At 43.5% G+C, this 23,223-nt stretch overlaps 1 protein-coding gene across 1 annotated transcript in view; it reads right to left on the bottom strand.

Annotated features, from left to right (window-relative positions):
• LOC118118601 overlaps window positions 1-19,418 on the bottom strand; it is a 52,512-nt gene extending 33,094 nt beyond the window's left edge. The window contains exon 1 of the mRNA XM_035171739.2: window positions 18,400-19,418. Coding sequence (XP_035027630.2) covers window positions 18,400-18,510 — 111 coding nt within the window. The 5' untranslated portion in view covers window positions 18,511-19,418. The remainder of the gene's footprint in view (window positions 1-18,399) is intronic.
• Between the last annotated feature and the right edge of the window lie 3,805 nt (window positions 19,419-23,223).

Raw genomic sequence — 23,223 nt, 5'->3', positions numbered from 1 at the left:
GTGTGTGTGTGTGTGTGTGTGTGTGTGTGTGTGTCAACTTGGCAGAGCTTCTCCAGGCTGAGTGAAGATTATGGCTCAGAGATTTTCACTTCTCTCTCTCTCTCTCTCTCTCTCTCTCTCTCTCTCTCTCTCCCTCCTCCCTCCCTCCCCCTCTCCCTTTGCTTTCCCTCTCTCTCTCTCTCCCTCTCTCCCCCTCGCTCCTCCTGTCTCTTTATTGCTGTTCACTCCATCAATCTCCGTCTCTCCTCCCACCGAAAAAAAGAGAAGAGTGTCATTAAGGAATTTCTAAGAGGCAAGAGGGAGCGGAAGAGATAGAAATAAAGACATGGAAGCAGATCGAGATGAATTGATAGAGAGGTGAGGGAGGAGCGCAGAGATTAGAACGGATAGAGGGAGGGATGGAGGACGACAGGGGGGATGAGACAAAGAAAATGCAGGTGGGTAAATAACGGAGAGAGAGAGAGAGGAGAGAGAGAGAGAGGGGAGAGAGAGAGAGAGGAGAGAGAGAGAGAGAGAGAGAGAGAGAGAGAGAGAGAGAGAGAGAGAGAGAGAGGAGATCATGAAGTGCAGGGGAAACTCTCCGGAAAGAAGTGATGTGAAAAAGCCTCAACGCTGCATTTTTAATGTCCCACACGTGAGAGAAGAGGCGTCTGGAAGCTGGAGTCGCCCTCGGTCACTGAGGTGGTTCATCCCAGAATCTCTCAGGCATTATAGCCATATTATGGGATGTCTTAACCGCTGGCATTGCTCCATTCTAATTAACTACCTCACAGCATATATCTGTCTCCTCAGACATTTAGTTAATGGTTTGCAGCAAAGCATGAGCAATCCAATACTGCAATTAAAAAGGTTTACTAACTTCCTAGCAGGAGATACCTGCAACATAATTACTTAAAGCCTAAACCCAAAAATGGCCAGACCCATTTTTTTCCATTACAGATATTCTCAATGAATTCAAGTAGCGGAGAAGAATAAATACGGTTAATCCCATAAATCACAGTCAGCTGAGCCAGCGCTGCTTTAACGCAAAGCTTCTCTGTATTGAATGATGAATGTAATTCAGACACTATGGTGCATTTCTGCATTTACACATTAGGCTGGACGGTAAATCAATACTGCTGCTTTCAGCAGATTTAAGCTGAGAATGTTTGTGTGTGTGTGCTGTGCACGTGTGTATATATATATTTATTACACACACAGCATCGTTCTACGCTGCTGTTACCTCCATTATCATTATCCTGTTCACACACAGACACACAACTGCACACACAGGTTTTTGTTGGACTCAATTCCCGTCGTATAATTCCTCAATTTGTTTTTGTGGTTAGTCTTTGTCTTGCTTTTATTTACTTTCTGTTCTGGCTGCTTATCAACATGGAGCCAAAAACTACTTCCAAAAATTAAAAATACATTAAGAGATACATGAAGGACTCAATAGTATGTAAATAAATAAATAGACACGGAAATAAATTATGAAATAGATAAAGAAATGGAAAATAAATGCAGTTTGATTAAGAAAAAGGAGATGTATGTATTTCTACATTCATGTACTCACTAATTTATTTCTACATTATTGATTTCTACACCCACTTATTCATTCATTTATATATTTCTACAGTTATGTATTTTCTCCATTGATTTAGGCCATTTCTGTATTTCTTATTTTTTGTATTTATTTAATTGTTTATTTTTACATCTATTTATTTATTTGTAAATTCATGCATTTATATATTTCTACATTTTATTCCACATATTCTGCATTTATTAAGGATATTTCTGTATTTCTACATCTTCACATTTGTTAATGTATGTATTTCTTTGTTAATTAAGTAGGCGGGTTTTACTCTGTACTTATAGCTGTCATTCAAATCGTGTTTACTTTTCACCGACTGGTTTATTTATTCCAAACCCATTTTAATTTTTTGCATTTTTGGTCTTAGACTTTCAAAAAACACTTTACTTTAGGAAAAAAGCTAAAGATTATGTTCAGAAATGAACTAAATCTGTATCTTTACAAAGTTGTTCTCAACATCTAGCAACTGAAGAGCTGGATATTCCTCTGAGGAGTTTGTAGAAACCAACCGAACTAGAAGAGAGTGAATATTAAACCTAGAATCATCATATGGACAAATGTCCGTCTCTGCTGGATGTGTTTGATGGAAACAACTTTCTGAGCCAATTCTGTCCGTCTGCAAGGTGGTGGTAGTGATTTAGTGGCCAAATATCTTTCTGTGCAGCTTAAAAACATTTCTGAATCAGTTCTGATGTTACTAAAAAATCAACACATTTAAAAAACAGAAGTGATGTTGCAGCTTCTCAAGTTTTGAGAAGAACCTGTGTGTTTACCTTTAAATATTTCATCTGGATATGATTTAAGATATAAAAGTAAAACAGAACTATGCTTGGAATAAATATTATCTGATTAGAAATTATTTCAAATGCCTCTCTTTTTCCTTCTCAATAAGAATATTTCAAAGCTTAAACAGCTGAATGTAACTTCTCTTTTTCCAGGCGTCGCCGGTCGTTGATTTAAAATCTTTATTTTTGAGACCGTTAAATTCAAATTGAAAAGTTCCTCCAATCAGCTTTAACATCTCTGAACAACTTTACTGTTAAAGACAAAAACACATCTTTTATTATGATTTTTTTTTATTGTTGTTAATGTTAGAAACTCCATCAACCCACTCGCTCGCTGTGAATCCTGCGGAGAATCTCCTGCTGCAGAGCGTCAGCATTATCATTTCATATAGATTCAGCTTTAAACGCCGCAGGTTTCCGAGCCGCTTTATCTTCAACACTCTGCTGGTCCGAGCATTTCTAAAAGACGCTTGTTAGATTATCTCCAGGCTGCCGCTCGTCCCCTCGTATGTGCTCCTCTGTTGTGTGTCCCCCCCCCCCCACTCGGGCAAATCACACATTCCCAGTACACCAGAGTTGAACTGACAAATGCTGAGTACAACCTTGCTGTGCCCTACCTCCATCCCTCTTGTCTCCCATCCGCAGCAGCCACAACTAATTCTTTCCCTCTCACCTAATCCCTATACATCTCTTTTTATTCTCTCGCCCTCCATCACTCATTCCCCCTCTATATCTTCCCCCCGTCGTCTCACTTTCCCCCTCATCCCTCTCTTTCCTCCACCTCGTTCTCCCGTCTTCGCATCTGTCTCCCGCATCACCACTTGCCTCTCGACTCCCATTTCTCTGCCGCCTTCATATCTATCTCGCTCCCTGTCAGGGGTGGAGGAGGCAGAGTATCATTTAGAGAAGATGGCTTTCACAGACATGCTGATGCTCTCTCCTCTCCCACACACACACACACACACACACACACACACATGCACACATGTACACATGCACACGCAGGCACACACACACAACTTAGCCTGCCAATCCATTGTCTCCCAGTGTGTCTCAGTGTTTGGTGGGCAGCCGCTAAACTAGACGTTATAAAGTGCAACTGGTGCACCGTTTGGGGAGAGCTGGAGCAGAGAGAGTATTAGAAAGAGAGGAGTAGGAGGTGGAGAAAGGGGTGGGGGTGGGAGGAGAGAGAGAGAGAGAGAGAGAGACAAAGCAGAGGAGATGGAAACAGGAATGAAACACAGGAAAAAACGAGGCGGGGGGAAAGCAATCCTGTTGGCGCTGATAGATTTCTGGGAGAACAATGTTATCTCTGCCTCCTTCTCCACACACACACACACACACACACACACACACACACACACACACACTCACTCTCAGACTCACACCTTGTAATAGAGAGAGCTAACAAATCTTTGTGGAGAAGTACATGTATCCGCAGACGTTATTTTACAACCAAGCAACGCTCTAAAGGCGGAGCGGCCGACTTACAAAGAAGTCGAACCGTCCCGAAATAGAAACACGGTCAAACTCGTTGCTGCATACAAATCTGTGTGTGTCTGTGTGTGTTTGTGTGTGTGTGTGTGTGTGTTTGTGTGTGTGTGTTTAGGTGTTTGTGTGTGTGTCTGCTGGCTGTGGCTTCTTGGTGTCGGTTTATTTACATTCCACGCTGCATGGTGCGACGTGGTGAGTAAAGCGGTAAACTGAGAGACGCCGGAAATAGCAGCGACAGAGGATCGGAGGCGACGTTGAAGCTGCAGTGACGGAGCGACGGAGGAAATGTTGATTTGAAAGAAGCGTCTGATGGAGGGAGGTGAACAGAAGACGGTCAAACACACACTACAGTGACTCTGAGTCTGAATCTGAGGGAGGAAAGTTTCAGATTTGATCCACAAACGTCTCAGTTGATTTCAGCTGTGACTCAAACATCAGAACAACTGTAGAAAGTTTTCAAACCACCTGAGTCACATAATCAACTTCTCCACAGTTAGTTGAGTTGATATGTTTAAAACGATTAATACTTCATCATTAAATCAGAAACAGTTCTTCTAACAAATGGTATATGTTAGTTTTACTGGACAGAAAACGTCCTTTTGACTCGTAGATCAGGAGAAAACTAAAGTGATGTTGTTTTCCAACGCTCCATTAATTCACCTAAACTTCACCAAGTACAGATTTTAACCCTCAACCTCCTTTTCCAAACTTCACCTCTTTGTTTTAGCACCTGAACCTAACAAATCCTCAACTGCAGCAGAATCGTCACTTTATTTGAATATAATCTTTTCCATTTTGGATTCAGTCTCTATTTGTGGAAATCCCTAGATCAGTAGCTCATGTTCTTTCTAAGACATTTCTCTTGTGTCCTTCTCTCACATAATTAAGTAGAAGTGTAAAAAAATACTAAAATTAACAATGAGGGAACAGAACCAGTTTCTAAATTGGCTGAACTTTATTGCAAATCACATTTTTCATGCTAAAAATAGCCACCGTCTAAAGGCAGCCATCTTTAATTCTCAATGACTTGCATGTTTTATCCAAATACCAGAAATAAATTCAACTAATCACATCCTCAATATCATATTATCTACATCACTGATATGGATGCTATGAAATGTACAGCAGCCTTTAGCTGAACTGCATCACTCACATCATTTCCCACTTTTATTTTACATTCATTATTTGACTGTTAAATAAATCAGCATCTACCACTAAACACTGTCTGATCTAAACTCAATCTTCTTGTTGATAATGAGAGAGAAACCCAATGAGATTCATTGAAGGATTTTGATTCGATGATTGGGTTTGACAGATTATTGACAGATTATGTCGTCCTGCTGATTGGAGGCGCCGGATCAGAAAAATCGTTATTGGTTATTTCTGAAAGGTTGTTGATAAATAGCGTCGGTGGATCTGAGTCGGTGATCTCATGAGTAATGTTGTTGTCATATTACTACAATAATAATTCATCAATAACACGATAAACCTGCATGTATGATGATTCGAACATGTGCTGCCATCTTTGTCGAGTGTGGTGCAGCTGCTCTGGAACCAGCCTGGTTTTTCCTCACATGGTAACTGTGTCTCTAATCTTTGATGAAATCTGCCCCTGGATCATCCATAAATGATCCAATCAGATCTCTGCGGGGATCCAGTGCGACGGCCGCTCTTCCTGATTAGAGCCTCTCGCAAATTCTCCTTCACTGTGTTTGACAACTTTCATGTGGTTAAACAGTTTTGTTTGGTATAATTTATAGCTTTACCTGCGTCTGCGTATTCACTGGGACGTGAACGTGCGCGTGTTGTAGATCGTATAATAAATGCCGGCCGGTTGTCGGAGCCTATTTCCGTCAGCTCGCTGAACCCATGAATGTAAGATCAGATCTTTGGCACAGAATAATAGAATAATAAACTGGGTCTGCGGCAGCCTGGATTTTATCTGTTACAATGATTTGCTCTGAAATGCACTAATCCCGGAGCCCTAATCCTGGCAGCGCGGAAACTCAACATACAGACCAAGGTATGGAAGTGGATTCTGCTGCAGGAGCGGGTTGGGAACATTTCTACGGACGTCGAGATGCTTGCATTTTATTCCACCATGAAAGGGCAACAAACAACACTCTCACAAGCAGCCTGAAAACTAGAGCACGCAGGCAGGTCAGGTGAAGAGGAAACTCTGAATTGTTCATTAAGTGTGAATGTGATTGTTTGTTTCTGCGCTGTGACAGAACTAAAGAAGCTGAACCGAGATGTCAAGAACTGACCTGGAAACAAAACGCACACACATTGAACTGCACGTTGCATACAAATCTGTGCTCGCTCTCACTCCAGGTACAAATCTGTGCTCTCACTCCAGGTACAAATCTGTGCTCGCTCTCACTCCAGGCTGTTTGTGTATCTGCAGCCTCGTCTGTGAGCGAGCGTGTGGCGACATTAGACGTCGGTTAAAACTGAGCGGAGAAGTGAAGACGTTATTTAGATATTTGTGTTACATGTCATTATATTATATATCAGAATCATGCATGTAGTCGTACGCCCGTGTTATCAGGTCAGAGCGGCAACACAGTGTGAGCTGAGCTGCTCCTCCAGAGAGTCGGGGTCTCACCTATTCTCTCTGTACTGTTTCAAAGTAAAAGCTTTTGTTTTTTTTCTGTGACATATTTGCAGGACTAAAAGATGAACGGCTTCGTACCGTGGAGTCCTGGCATTTAGTGGAAAACATAGACCTACTTTGAATTGAGGAAATACAGTCGTCACGAAGCAGCTCTGCAGCAGAGAAGTGTGGGAACAACAGACACATCAGAACTGGTGAGGACGTTTTATCACCTACTTTGTTCGGTCAGACTTTTCAGTTTTGGGCAGAACTTAAATTTCAGGTGTGAAAGGTTCCTCAGATCAGTGTCCGGACCAACGCACCAACATGGAGTCCGACCAAAAGAGGTGTTCAGACATTCGGACAAATCACAGGAAGTAGAGAGAGTATTAAACAGTAGAAGAAGAAGAGGAAGCAGCTGCAGGATCTTCACCTCCGACAATATAATGTTTGTACGACAAGGATGTTTATTACTATAATTTTGTACAATGGAAAAAAACACATGAAGCTTGGTTCAGACTTTCAGGTGTAATGTCGTTAAGCCTCCGTTGAAACAACTGTTGTGTTTAACCCAGACGAGTGGACGTGTCGAATTTATCCCAGTTTTAACCTTGATGTCGTTTGTTGACCTGCAAAATCCCTAAACCCAACGTCGGTGAGCAAACGCAGCAGCGAGAATTTGAGGATTTAAAAACCCGCATCTTATCTGAAGTCGTCGGCCGCGAGGCGCTGAACCAGAAGGCAGGAAAAAATGGAGACTCTTTCTCCACGGCGCAGCCCGACCGATCATGTGGCATTTTATACTCATCACAGACGGTCACAAAGTGGCGGCTGGTGTGTGAAAGCGGCGACGGGTTCAGCCTGCGAGCGTGTACACACCCGGAGCCACAAAGCCAATGTGGTGTGTCGGGAGTTTTTATTTTTTTAATAAATGTGCCCTTTTGTCTGTGCGAACTTGTCAAAATTAGATTAGTTTTCCACAGCAAGCGTGGCCTTTACACATATCCTAACACACTGAGAAACACATAGACAGCTGGGTGCACACACACTCACACACACAGAAGGACAGACACACACACACACACACACACACACACTCAGGGATAGACTCAGCTTCCTTGTGCGAGGCCAATTCATTTTGCCACAAGTGGTCCCAGATTGGATCTGGTCAGAGTCCCATTACGCCTCACCTTGGTTGACCTTAAGCAGCCCCGCCCCACCCCCACCTCACACACACACACACACACACACACACACACACACACACACACACACACACACACACACACACACACACACACACACACACACACACTTACTCATGCACATATACACACAGACAAATGCAATCTCAAAACTATATAAAGGAACACACACACACACAGGTAGCATCACCAAGACATAGGTCGGGTCTTCGGTGCAGACAACCACACACGCACACACACACAGACACACACAGACAAACACACCCACAGCATTATTGATTGTGTGTAACGTTATCTAGATGGGATCATTTCTATTGATTTAGAAAGAGGGGTCACTCTGATCAATGCTATCTGCTCGTCTGCTGTGTCATTAGAGCAGAGCCTGAGTGCCAAAATATCTGACTATCCGTCTTTCCTCTTAGAAAGGCCACCGAGCTCGAGGAGGAATTACTCGTTTCATCTCAGGTATCAACAGCGCCCCGACACTGCCAACGTGCCCCGGAGCAAGGGCATCTATAGGTCATCTGTGTTTAGGTTGTCCACTCTGCTCGGAGGACTTGTACCAGATGTTGGCTTACAGCCGCGGAGCAGAGATAAGTGAGGCAGTCGTTCAGAGAACAGTAGATCCTGAGAAGTGGTCGTAGCCCCGGAGGCTCCGTGAGACGTGTGACGAGAACATTGTGTTGTGTTTCATTCTGCTGCGCAAATTGTTTCGTTTCTTTGGTCCTGGCTTGGATTTTTCTTCACCTACATGTAAAGATGTTCAAGTGTGTGTGTGTGTGTGTGTGTGTGTGTGTGTGTGTGTGTGTGTGTGTGTGTGTGTGTGTGTGTGTGTGTGTCCCTTGGGCTGTTATGTCCAGATGTGTCCTTTTGCCATCATCTTTTGCACCACTGCTTCTTAAACTTTATCAGGACACACGCACACACACACACACACACACACACGCCATGTTTGTATTAATAATGCCACGAAGCCATTTGTTTAAACCCACAGCTGTAAAACGTGTCCGACGCTGTTGAAGAAGGCGACAGTCGGACATGTTTTATGACTCAAACAGTTTTAAAAAATGGAGCAATTACAGGCTGGTTTTAATCTTCAAATAAGAATCAGGAATTACAGCCGTCGTTTCGGCTTGATAACGTTTCCTCTGACTTCATTTCCGCGGAGACGGGTCCCGACGCCCTGACCTCCAGGTGTCTTCAGGCTGAATGTTTTCAGGGTTTTATCTCATCGTCTTGTGGCTGTGAGGACACGAGGTTCGCACAATGACAGCAGTGAATACTCTCTGTTTACGCACACAGCCCCGCTCTATCTCTCCATCTCTATCACACACACACACACACACACAGACACACACACACACACACTCGCTGCAGTCACCTCCAGTGAAGCGTGTCTTATTGGCCTTCTGTTTGACTTCCTATTCGGCTCAGTGTGTGTGTGTGTGTGTGTCTCAGTGTGATGCTGTGTGAGAGTGTGTGCACGTGTGCATGTGTGAGATCCAGATGGAGATGGGTTTACAATCTCGGGACAGTTGTTGTTTTTATTATTATTTTATCGTTGTTTTTACTGCTCACTAAACTGAGGATGAAGAGCAGAGACGGAAGGAGAGAAGGAGGACAGGAAGAGAAGGAGAGTCGGGCGGTAAATAAGGAAAAGAAGGGGGAGCAGAGCGAAGGACGGATGGAAGGAGGGAAAGACTAACAAGAGAGTGAAGCTGCAAAGGTCTTGTTGGAACAAAGACACAAGAGGAAGGAGAGAATCAACAGGAGATAAAGGACAAAAAGATGAGGAGAGGAGAAACAAATTAGAAAGAAAGGAGAGGAGGAATATTCATGGGAAGACAGGATGCCAATGTCTTGCTGAGAGAGGAGAGGAGAGGAAGAAGAAGAGGGGAGGAGAGGATGGGAGGAAGAAGGAGAGGAGTGTTCAAGAGGAAGGAGGTGTGGAAGATGTTGATGAAAGAAATGAAAGGAAGATGAAAAAAGTGGAAAAAAAACGACTGCAAAGGTTCATTGAAATGTGGAGAGATGAAGAAACAAAGTGAGAGAAGAGGAGACGAAAGAAGGAGACGAAACAAACAAATAAGAAAGGGGAGGAGAGAAGGAAGGATGAAAGAAATTAGTGATGCAACAGATGAGTGCAAATGAAGAAAGGAGAGAGAGAAACAGAAAATGGAAACAAGGGTAGGAGAGAAAAGGAAATAAGGGTGAAAAGAGAGAGAGGAGACATGATGGACGGAGGAAAAGAAGAGTTGCAACTGTCGTATTCAGGACGAATGGAAAAGAGGACGAGAGGAGAGAAGATGAGTAATGTCTCATTGAGACGTGGCGAGAAGAGAGAGGGAGAGAACGACAAACTGGATGGAGTGAAGTGATGGATGGAGAAAAAAATGAGTGAAAAGCAAGTTTGGCGATGTGAGGAGGAGAGAAAAAGAGAGAAAAATGGGTTGAGAGGAGTGAAGTAAACACGAGTGAGGAGAGAAGAGGGGGAGAAATAAGTGGCGAAACGGGAGGAGAGGAGCGAGTGATGCATGAGGAGACAAAGGTTGTTCAATGAGAAGCGAGAGGAGGAGGGAGGAGTAAACAGGATGAAAGGGGGAGACGGGGGAGAAAGGCAAACTTCTCGGAGCGAGAAAACTTTCTCTCCGTTTCTTCACGACTCTTCTCCATCTGCTTCTGCTTCCTCTGTCACCCCCCTCTCTCTCTCTGTGACTCTCTCTCTCTCTGTGACTCTCTCTCTCTCTCTCTCTCTCTCTCTCTCTCTCTCTCTCTCTCTCTCTCTCTCTCTCTCTCTCTCTCTCTCTCTCACTCTCTCACCGTCCCTCCCACCACATTCGCAGGGTTCATCCAAGTCGCGTTGACGCCCACTCACCTCCAACACGCTACCTCAGTTTCCATGGTAATCGAGTAGCGACCGTGCTACACAAATACATACTTTAACATTCTGCTCTCCACAACTCATTAAGAACATCTTCGCATTGGAAAAAAAGAGAAATAAATAAAAATCTCTCTCTCTCTCTCTCTCTCTCTCTCTCTCTCTGGGTGTCGTTCTTCTCGAAGGCCCGAGCCGCCTGTTCCAACTCCTGCGAGCGCTGAAGGGTGAGGTCGTCGTCGGGATGTAAACGTGGGAGCTGCTCCGCCGAGCGTGGCCTGATGGTAAATACGACCCGGGGGATCTTCATGAGCACGAGAGGAACGTTTTCTAGTTCACGACTCAGAACAAAGCTCATGAAAACTCTGACATTGTTTTAAAATCATTCATCTGTTCAACCGTCTGAGAAATGTCCCTGATAGAGAGTTTTATTATATAAGACAGCGTACAAGTATAATGCAGCCTGGGACTTAGAGGGTAAAACGCCTTCCTGCTGGAGGAGGAGCTGCATCTGCACATCTGGATATTACATCTGGGTGTTTCCACCCGTGTCCATTGTGTGTTAGTATAATAACACAACAGCTACTGGACAAACGATATGGAAGGAGATGTTATGGGTCAGGGATCAGAAGGCAGATCCAGGATTTGTTTCTTCCTCTTTCTGTAAAATGTTTGCGACATTTCATTTAATTTCCAGGGGAGTAATTCCTGACATTACTTTTGGATCTCTCCGATTATTTTTTTAATTATTAAATAGCATTATTCTTTTCAGTATAAAAGCCTTTTAACTCCGCCCTGCCGTTCACTGCACATCTTGTATATGACATTAAAAACGACTTGGTGTCATTGAGTTGATCCTCGCTACACCAAAGTGAAGTCTAGAGCCCGAATGATATGAATTCTCAGTTTAACCATAAACTTTACGATAAATAACAACACAAATAGATCTTGAATTAAAAATATAAGAGTTTTATATGTAACATTTAAACTTGAATTCACACGGTTTCTGTATTATTCATTCTGTAAAATCAAAACAACCACAGATGAGATATGTGAGAGAAAGGCTCGTATCTTAATAGTGAGTCGTCGTCTCGTTAGCAGTGAAACTACCCTCCTGAGAATTTCCACATTTAAACGGAGTCTGATGTTGTGATTTCATTCTCTTTGGTCCTGAATGAATAAAACGCTGCATGTTTTAACAGCAGCACACTTGCCAGGACGTGGTTGTGTGGACGGCGTAAAAGGTGCAAGACTGTAACACCTCGTTTTTTTTTTCTCCTAACAGTAACAACGTGATGCCTGAAGCATGAAGAAGTTGAATAGTGAAAAATGACTGATATGTTCAGGATCAATGGATTTGTACAGCACAGAAAACTAAAAAAGGTTTTTCACTGCCGCCTCGTCGTATATGAATTCTTGGAGTTTGAGTTGAAAAAGAAGTAAATTTGAACAGAAACAGAGAAAAATAGTTTTCATCTTGTGGTTGAAAAGAATTCTGGAGATATTTCACTTTACAGAGTCACAGAAACCTCATGAAAATTCCCACATGCACAAAAGAAAACACTCGGCCAAGAAGAAATACACACACACACACACACACACACACACACACACACACACACACACACACATTGCTGTGTCAAGCAAACACACTCATGTGCATACACATACATGCACACAGACACACAGACACACACACTTGCACTCCATCTCTCCCTTTGGAGCAGATGGCTCCATAGTCATGGCTGATGTTTCACACATCAGTGAAGCACACCATGTACTCACAACTACTGAATACACACCCTCACTCTCTCTCACACACACACACACACACACACACACACTCACACACACTCTCATTTAAGTCACAACTACTGAACACTGCACGCACATGGAGAAACATGCTCGCGTACATGTGTAACTGCTCGAACCCAGACGGCCTGAGCGTCACCCTCACACACTCTGATACACACACACACACACACACACGCATATGCACGGTCACTTGATCACACACACACAAGCCTGTGCACACGCATACACGTGCACAAATGCACATGCATGCACAGAGTGTCCTCCTTGGTGCTAATTTATGGAGTGAGGAGCCATGTTTTTGGCGAGTTCAGTCAAACCTCATCACACACACACACACACACACACACACACACACACACACACACACACACACACACACACACACACACACACACACACACACACACACACACACTCTAATGGCTGAGAGGCAGTGGGTTACAACAGTGCAGTATTGTCATGGGTGTTGTTAGCCCTGATGTCAAATAGCCGATAACACCGAGTGAGAATATTCCACTATAACCCAGCAGCTCAAGGACATTATTGCTTTTACAAGGAAGTCAGCGGCACCTGTGGGTTTAATTGAAAACACTCAACACTAAATACAGACAAATAAAGCAAATAAACCAGAACGCAGTTAACTGGTCGCTTCTTTTTTTACAGCCGGAGTTTGGAGGTTTTATCGTCCGACGCGTCACCAAACAAATAAAGAGAAACACTCACATCAAAGCCTCAGAAGGAATCTGGTGTCATCGTTTTGAGCCAAAAATCAGCGTTACTTAAATCCCTGGAATCGATGTTTCTATAGCAACGTGACTGTGGCCTCGCTGATATCGGGAAAGGTGTGAAACATTCCCTGACAGCTGGTGGGCTATCATGAATAAATGTGACCGCCGCAGCGTCGCTGTGAAGTACCTGAACCAAAACAACACGTACACACAGCAGCAGACACACACACACACACACACAGCACTTGTTGAATGGTTTAAAATGTTGTTTTAATAAATGAAGACCTGGGACCACCCGGCGAGCTCTTGACATGAGCGCTGTCGACAGCAGGAATAGTAACACAGACAGACTCCGGCAACCTGCCCAAGTATCTCTGGCACGTTCAACCAATTAAGGAGCAGAAAAAACCCAGACAACATTTGATTCAGGGTGTTGGAATGATCTGTTTCCCTTCAACGAGGAGAGAAGAGGCTGGTACCAACGTGTGAGATGTGTCGAGTCTCTGCAGCAGCAAAACGCTCCAACCACAACGTGTCGGACGGTTTACTCCTGAAAATATACAACTCAGACCCTTGTAACATTATTCTTTTCAGGTGTTCATTAATAACAATATACATTTTAGGAGCCTTTGAACTATGTTTTTACTTTTGGTTCAAGGGTCATTGCACTGAGATGTAAAATAATTGATGAATTGATAAAAAAATATATATATTTTGGAATAATTTATGATGGAGTTTTAGGGTCGTATTGTAGAAAACAAATTCAGATAGTGTAACAATAATTTCTTTATTATGTAGTTGTACTATGTTTTAGTTTTGTCCCATCTGTTAACATGGAGGAGGCGGAGTTTATGACTTTTTGCCAGTAGGGGGCGATCAAGATGGTTTCAGATTAAGAAAATATAGATTGTGACTACTTCACTTACATCATGGTTTCAGTAATATACTGTTTCCAGAAATATTCATGTAGAAAATGGGTGGATTACTAAATACTGGGCACCGGCTCAGGGGCCCAAGGGGTTGTGTTATTTTCTCTGCAAGGTTTAGAAACTTAAAAAAACGTGTCTGATCATATTTATAACGTCACCATGAGGTTTTAAAATACTTGAATGTTTTGAGAGAATCATCTCACACCGCGAGGTCACATGTTGTTGAAAGCTTTAAAACTGATATGAGAAGGACCTTGTAGTGAGACACCTTTTCTCCGTCGTCGTCACCGAGATGAAGAACGAACTTTGGATCTCACCACACAGACAAAAGTGCCTCAGAAATAAAATCCCAAGGTTAAGATTGAAGTCTTGAAGAAGTTACTATTCGCAGTCAGGAAATAGTAAAGTGAAGGTTTTACACTTTTACAGTTTTTATACACATTCAAGAAACGAGGTCCTGAAGAGGCGTTTGGGAATTTGAAGAAATTCCCTGAAGACAGACTTGAGATATAATGTTCAAGAGAACAAACACACCGTTGACCTTTGACCTTTGTCCACCCACATCTAATCATTTCATCCGTGAATCTAAGGGAACGCTTGTGCCAAGTTTGAAGAAATTTGCTCCAGATGATATTAAAATATTGTGTTCACAAGGCAAAAACTAATTTGGACGGACAACGCGAAGACGTGTCTCTGGCCACTGTCGCGGTGCAGAGGCGGTTCAACGTGGGACTGGACTTGAGTCACCGGAGTTAAAAGAGGCTGCGGACACTCATCCGTCCCACCGCTCCGCTCCCTCCATCTCCACACAACTCCGCTCACGTCTCTCTCATGAAATCCTTTACTGCTGGCGCAGACATATCTCTCTCATTTCCCATGCACGGAGCATGTTATTTGAAAAAAAAATTTTTAAAACGTGATTGTTTCATGCAATTTCATCAGACCTGCCTGCGCCGAGGAACCCGGAGATAAAATTAGCTGGTGTATGAAATGAAGGATCCAAGGTAACGTGGTCGTCATACGTGGCTGTTCACCAATTAAACCTCTCGGTAATTCTTTCTATTCCTGGACAAAGTGACAAATGCATTTGAAAAACGTGCCTCTGTCTTATTGTGCGTCGTTAAGGAAGATGTATTTTCTGCTCAGGTGTTAACAGCGGACACGTTACCTTCTGTTTCCTTCTGAGTTCACGTGTCATTCAGCGGCTCTGACGGCTCTGCCTTGTTAAAGGTGTTATAATGGCTTCATTAGTTTGTCGTCTTTTTTTTAATGAAGCACAATAATTAACGTGTTGGCGAGGGGGAGTCTATTTCTGACTGTGCTCTGTCGCTCTGTAATGAGGGGAAGTGGGATCGGCCGCAAAGTTTGTTAGAGACGAGTTGGAAAGAGGCTGGAGGAGAAAAAACAAGAATCTGAGAAAAGCAACAAGATTATTTCAACGACTCTCGTGTGAAATATCTCGCTTCCCGTTTGCTATCGTACGGCTGTGATGAGTAATGTACTCACAGGGCTGAGTCAGGTATCTCAAACTGTACTCGATTACTAATTACTTTACTATCTACTCCAGAGTAATTATACTTGGAAGACTTTACTTGTTACTTTAATGACTCTGTGGAGAAAGACGTGAATCGACTCCAGAGCCTCCACACCTACAGCTTCTTCTTTTTTTAGAACAGTAGAAATAGAAAATGAGACGTTGTGGTGGCAACGTAATCACTGCAGGATTATGATCAGAGGAAAAACTTTATTCTATCCGATTTTATTTTTATAAATCAAATGCAGCGCTACATTTATTAACAGGAGGTGGATATTACAGGACTGTCCCACCAGAGAACTCAGGTTTTACAATATGCTTTGGTCAAGTCTCGGGAAAGATCACATATAATGTATAAATGTCACATAATAAATGATGGATAATAATAAATATAATAATATACTATACTCATGGAAGCGGTTTCTGATGTAAGGACATTCTCGTCGTCTGATTTTCATGTAACCATGACAACAAAATGTCCCACAACTCTCACAAAGCGTCAACTTGAACCCAAATTTTTGTCTCATCCTCGTCTTTTAATCCCAAACCTCAGTCGCAGCAGAGACAGATCAGGAAACTGTTTTTTGTTCCTGCAGCGGTGATTTGTGATGTTTTTATGTCGGACACTGAGAAACGATGCTGTGGAGCTGAATTCATAAAAGCTATTGATCACACATCTCACAAAAAGTTCGCCTCATGACGTCAGCGTTTTGTTTTTATAACTGGAGGAAAAACAAACTCCACAAACACACACAGGCCATCTATGAAGATAAGCCTCTTTCATTAAGGTTCACTCCCTCATCAGTGACGTGCAACACATGTTCATCTCACAGCCGTCGACACCTGCAGCTCTGAAGCACCCGAGATACGAGCAGGTTTCTCTGTTCTGTTCTCCACCAGCAGCACGAGGCAGAGTTCACGTGACGGTAACAACATCGTGCATTTAAGGGTTTTACAACTGAACATCTTCGTTGCTGGTTTGATACAAACCACAGAGGCCGGTGCAGATCAGATCAGCGCTGCAGCCGACTCCATCGTGTGCCTTCCATTTAATTTCAGGCCGAGTGGGACGCCCTGTTGATTTACTGTGGGCCGAGCACTCCTGAAGACTTACAGCGCCATCATTTCTCCATGACGTGTCATCCTAATACGTGATTTACGACAGTTATTAAAAGTATTGACATAAGCAGAGATGAAATATGACCTGACAGTGGTGCTGCAGGAGGTCACACAAGACGAATATATCACGCAGACGATCACTTCGTCAGACGACACTTGTTTTAAATGTGTTTCTAAAGTGTAGATCTCTAATGATGAATGCACGTTATGAAACAAAAGATGTTTGAAAGAGGTTAAAGTTTGTGTTTCTATTTCTTGTGTGAGTGTTTTATGTCGTATGAGTCTTCTGCAGCTGCCCTCACACAACCTCCTGATGTCTCATGCGATGCCTCTCTTTGAAGCCTGTAGGAATTTTTGGTTCGTCTCGACAAGAGCTGTAATTATGTTTCCCTGTAACGTTCAGTGAGAATGAAGGACGAGCTTTAGAGCGGAGTTTGAGAGTAAAGGAGCGTCTGGTCGACTCCAATCCCATCAGACAAGAAGACTTATTACCCTGAACTCGTTTTCCTTCAGATTTCCCAACTTTACTTCATCAAGATTTTTAATTTGACTTCAACAAGTGCAGATTTGATCCTGGAAGAATTCAGAAAATCTATTGCAGACTCTAAACTGTGCAGAAAACATGCAGAGCTACGCTTATGAGCAGCAGCACACGTGTGTGAGGCCAGAGGATCCAGGTTTCATGTTCACAGACGCACTTCAGTCAGGGTTAAGCACAGATCATATATGATGACATATCATGTAATAAATGAAATACGAGCTTTAGCTGGAGTTGGAATCACGAGGAGGAAAGTGTGGAGGTGTCTGAGCGACTCGAATCTCCTCAGACAAGACAAGTCGTCTCATTTTCCCTCAGATTTCCAGGTCAGGTTTTTAATTTGACTTCAAAAAGTGTAAAATGCATCTTGTGAAGATTTAGAAAATCAGGTGGAACTCGAATGCAGCTTCTAAAATGTGCAGAAAACGATACCAGAGCCGGTTTCAGGTTCACAATCAACAGACGCACTTTAGCTCATGTTAAGAATAAGGACAGATCACATAAGATGACTTGTGATGTAATAAATGAAGTACGAGGTTTAGCTGCAGTTCGAATCACGAGTAAAGAAGCGTCTGCTCCACTGGGAACTTCTCACACGCACAGATTCAGAACTAAAGACATGAAGGGTTATTTCCCTGAACTCATTTTCTTTCAGATTTCCAGATCACATCATCTTCACCTCACGACAAGTGCAAAATTCCTTCAAATGCAATCTAATGTAAATAAAAACATGTGCTTTCGGCTCAAACTGTGACAAAATGCACGGCGACATATTTAAAAAGTCAAAAAATCCTCCTGACATTTCACTGACCCCCGACATCGAGCATTTTTAAAAGGCAGAAAATAAGAAGCCGTTCCTGTTGGAGCACGGACACGGAGCCAGAGGAGCTCTTAGTGCAAGAGAAGGTGCAGCCCCCCCCCCCCTGCATCTTTATGCCTCCAATACCGAGTCAATTAACCTAATGGAAGTGGCAATTAATTAACTCGGCAAACACAATGATTAAGGACCTGACAATCAAGTGAGTGGCAGTGGTTTAAGTGATGCTGATTTAGACATAACGAGTTCCTGGACCCACTTTGGTGCAAGAAAACCAAAACACACACAGGCAACTTTTCGAAATAAAAGCACTTCAATTTCATTTCTTTTCCGTCTCACAGCTGCAGAAACAGAAACAGCAGCCGAGCGAGCACCGGACTCGAGGCCTTACCGTGTTCCGCTGCCCGTTGGCTCCGATTGGTCCCCTGAACACCCCCTTGATGCTCCTCAGCTGTCCGTCACGCAGGTGGGTGGAACTGATCACGATGTAGTAGCACGCCATTGGATGAAGTTTGAATTCATATGTTTAAAAATATCAACTTATTTGTCTCTTTTTCAAATCTGGATGCTGAGGAGAAAGTCTTTGAAACTGCCTCCTCTCCTCCGTCTTCTTCTGTCCTCCTCAACTCCCCGTCACTCCATCCCCTCCTCCTCTGTTTTATAAAGTAGAGGGAAGAAGAAATAGCAGGTTCCCCTCGCTGCTCTGATTTATTCCTTCTCTTCTCTAAGTTTTCGACTCTGCCTCCTCTCCTCTCCTCTCATCTCCCCTCAGTCTCTGTCTCCTCTTGAATATTTAACCCTCCTGCTCCTCCTTTCTTTCCACTCTTATCCTCCCTAAGTGTTTTTTTTATTCTCCTCGTTCTTTTCTGTGTCAGATTCCTCCTTCTCCCTTTAAATCTTCCTCTTTCAGTCCTCTCCCCTCCAGATGTTTTGCTCCCATCTTTCATTCATCAGTCTCTCCCTCCCTCTCTCCCACTCCTCCCTGGCTTTCTTTGCTGAGTCTAAATCTCTCTCTCCCCTCTCAAAAATCTCAGCTGCTCATTGATCAGTCTTGCGGTTCCTCTAACTATCTCCCGTCCGCTGCGTCCCTCCCTCTCCCTCACTTCACAGTCTCTCCAGCAGATTCCCTTTTGTTTTCTCTCCCTTCTTTGTCTCTCTCTCTCTCTAAGTGGAAGGGAGGGATACTTTTTCCTCCTCCTCCTCCTCCTCCTCTCACTATCTCCCCATCTCCTGTCCTCGTCCTCTCTCTCCGTCTCTTTCTGCTCCCTGCCTCCTGGATAGTGCTGAGGAGAAGAAGAAGAAGAAGAAGAAGAAGAAGAAGAAGAAGAAGAAGAAGTACTCAGTCTTCTCCTCCCTCTGTCTGCAGGCGTGCAGCTTCCTCTCAGATGCTCCTCTCCTCTCCTCTGCTGCGCTGCATGTGTTCGCTCTCCTCCCTCTCTCCTCCCTCTCTCTCTCTCTCGCTCTCTCTCTCTCTGCTGATCTCTTGCTCTGTGGCCAGCAGAGTGGTTTGCTCCTCAGTTACCCGCGGTTACCATCTGCCCTTTTAACGCATGGAGTGCTGACGCTTGCTCTCTCCTCCCTCCCTCTCCATCCCCATCCCTCCCCATCCCTCCCCTCGCCGTCCCTCCACCTCCTCCTCCCTCCATCTCTCTGCTCTCGCTGTCTTTCTTCTCTCTTTAATCATCTCCTTCTCTCCCTCCTTCTCTTTTTCTCTCAAGCCAAAGGAGACAAGCTCCACCTACTGGTAAGCAGGAAACATAGAAAGAGGGAATGAAGGTGAGGAGAGAGCGGAGCAGCAGGAGGTACAGGACGTCTCCTTTATGTCGTGTGAGGTGGATCACATGCAGGGAACTAGACACTGTATTAATCCCTATGTGGAATGACATGATGAGGCTGCCGGGGAATCAGTGTTTAGCTCAAGGGCACTTCGGATGTGTCACTTTTAATCCTGATTCTCCTGCTGTCATGACGGTTTTAACTGCAAATGAAATGAAAAAAAATTATTAAAAACACAAATATGGGCTCAGGGTAATTGCACAGAATACTTCGGCTCAGGTAAACTGATAAATAGGTAAATATATATTAAAGATATTATTAAAATTACAGTTATGACAACAAACACAACAAGTAGAGCAATTTCAGAAGTCAACTTTAATTAATCAAGATTTTAGACAAATTAGATCATTAAAAAAAGAAAATGTATTTGAGATCTGATGTGTGTCCAGCTTTAAAGAATCATAAGTGTTCATAGCCAAACTATGAACAAAGGCACAGTGATGTATTCAAAGAAAAAAGCTGCCAACCGTGTTTAGGTACAGAGCCAGAGGAGCAGACATGTCCGGATAATCTCCTGAATCTATCCGGAGCGGCTGCATGTGAGAACGTAAATGTCAGAGTCAGTTGCTGTGGACATTCACAGGAGTTGTTCCTGCTTCTTGATTAAAAACTCTGGAGAATGTCCCCATGAGTCCATTAGATTAACCGGACGTTTCCGTGCCAGCGAGTGGGCGTGTGGTTACAAGACAAACTCCGGAGAACGTCCGTACCCCAAACGTACGGACATCTACCGGAGTTCATGTCCGAGAATGGCTGACGAGGACGCCTCAGCGTGTGAATTATGACCCTGGTCTTGACTTCCAACCTGTATGAATTGATTTGGTTGGTCACAGCGGAGACGAGCTGCAAACACAGCGCTGACAATATGATCCACTTTTAAGGTTTCATGGGAGACGGTTGCTTATTTGCGCATCACACACAAGCAACATCAGTATTCATTGGGAGTCGTGTTTCTGCCCAGATGATGAATGAAAGTCCAATATTCAGCACTTTGTTTTATTCACCTCCCGTTGTTGGAGATAAAGCAGCTAAATGCTCCGGTATGTGTTCACCAACTTTGTCTGTAGCGTTCAGACGTTTTATTAGAAAACAGCTGCAGCCGAGAGCAGAACTGATGAGAACAAACCAAACTCAAACAATGAGCTGAGGGTCGGTCGAAGGGTTGGAGCACAAACCACTCGGGTAAACATTCCTCCAGGCAGGTCTCTGGTACGACTCCCAGCCGGCTGCAGCGTTTACTGCCTGTTCTTCATCTCCTCTCCTCTTCCTCCACGCTTCTGTCTCTCTTCACATGCACTCTCTAACAAAAGCACAAAGCCCAAAAATATACCGAATTGTGTGAATTAAGAGAGGATGAGAATGAATCAAAGATTAATTGTAGTCTGTTCCATGTCCCATCCACAAACATGGAGGAGGTGGCTGTTATGACCGATACTGCTACGAGCCACCAGGGGGCGATCCGGATGATTTGGCTTCACTTTAAGTCGTCCATCTTTGTTTTCAGTCTATGACCTTAACCAAGAATTGTTTTTAACTCAACCCACGACCTTTCTCCACTTTAATGAAATACATTTGAGCCATTTTCAGATCTGACCTTTGTTGCTTTGTTGCTTTTCACACATGAACAACACGGCAGGAGGTTTTCTGCACGGACACGTTTTCTACTTTATTATTAAATGTTTGCGTCTGTCTCATGAGATTCTCCTGCCTTTCTACGGACTTTATATCGGGGGACCAGATGGAGAAAGTCTGCAGATAATCCTGAGGTTCTTAAACCTGAACTAAACCTCAAAGATCATTGATCAGATCGGTTTACAAACAGAGCCGGACATCACTGCAGGGGTCAGCGTGCCCTTTACTTAACCAGGCAGGAGGTCAGGATGTGGATCAGTGTTGCAGATCGAGTCCAACTCTCCTGCAGGACCCGTCACAGACCTGTAATTAACATAACATGACCTTTAAGAGCCACTCACTGATTTAGCTCTGCACGGCCGGACCATCGTCACTCAGGACGGACAGTTTAAAATAAAACCATCGTAATCGATGCAGCAGAACCTCATTTGCTGTCTTTTTTTTTATTCCACACATTCTTCTTCCTTGTCAGATCCTGGCACCAACATTACTCATAATGTAATTCTGCTAGATTCCTGTGTGTTATGCTAGTAGCAGCTGATGTAGTCTCCACCCTGTGGCCCGAGGCCGAGACGAGCAGCGAGCTGCAGAGGTCGGACTTCTCTCACCCCACACCCCCACACTTTATTTCCTTATCAAATCTGGAGACTTCAGACCAAACCAATATTTAATCAGACTTCACACGTCTCCCCACAGAGCCACAGAAGGTTTGATGTTGTCTCCACATAGGCGGAGAGGAGAGGACTCACCTGCGCAGACTTTCAGGTGCGCACAGTTTGTGGCGTTTCCCTTTAACAAATAGTTTCTACCTGCAAAAGTCTTTAACCTCAGCAGAGTCAGATCACACATTAGAAAACAGTGAATCCATCTTTTGGTTTATTTCATTTATTCAATAACATTTTCATACATCCAGCTTTACTGCTTCCAAGTTACAATCCATTCATCATTGTAAATCATTGAAGTGAGTGTGGATGTAACATATAAGTTATATATAACATAAAATAGACACATATTTGATCATAGTTGGTCAGAAGTCAGTGACATGACACTGGTGATACAGACGACAACGCACCTATAATGACATGATACTGTTGCATTATGGGAATGAGGAACCTTTGCAAGAGAATGCAAACGTTATCTTCAAACTAATTCTCGTTGTGACCCTTCGGGGGCTCCGAAGTTTTTCATCCGTCAAAATATTATTTAACTTTTCGGACGAGGAGGCAACATCACAGTTTTACAACCAGGAGGTCAGAAAGGTCACAAACAAATTCCCGGTTTACTCCAATTATCTGCAGCTTAACCGTTTGAAACCAAATTTAAAAAAAATGAAACGTCCACAACAGTCGTGCGCTGCATTAAGAAGCTGCGTGTTCCGGAAACAGCAGGTCAAAGGTGAGCATGGAGGAGGGCTGGGAGCAGACTGTGGAGTAGTTTAGCAGTGGAGGCCTTAAAGTGGAAGATCAGTGGAGGAGGTCAGAGATACGAAAACAATCGATTCTCTACGGGAGATTCTGCAGCCGAGCTTCATGCCAGGAAGACGCTGAGCGAGCAGACGAGACGGAGCTGACTCACACAGAGAAACACAAAAATCTAGATGGTGAGAAATAGAGACATGTAAAACATCCAAGTGGAGACATCAGAAGACAAAATAAATCTTGTAATTCAGTTTAGTTTAGTGAGGGAATCTGTAGCCGGGCTGAGTTATTCCACCTGAGTTAAAAAGTTAATCCTGTTTCTAATCTTG

This window comes from Hippoglossus stenolepis, chromosome 12 (assembly GCF_022539355.2).
Source record: "Hippoglossus stenolepis isolate QCI-W04-F060 chromosome 12, HSTE1.2, whole genome shotgun sequence".
Classification (NCBI taxonomy): domain Eukaryota; kingdom Metazoa; phylum Chordata; class Actinopteri; order Pleuronectiformes; family Pleuronectidae; genus Hippoglossus; species Hippoglossus stenolepis.
This window is presented reverse-complemented; position numbering and strand designations above follow the sequence as displayed.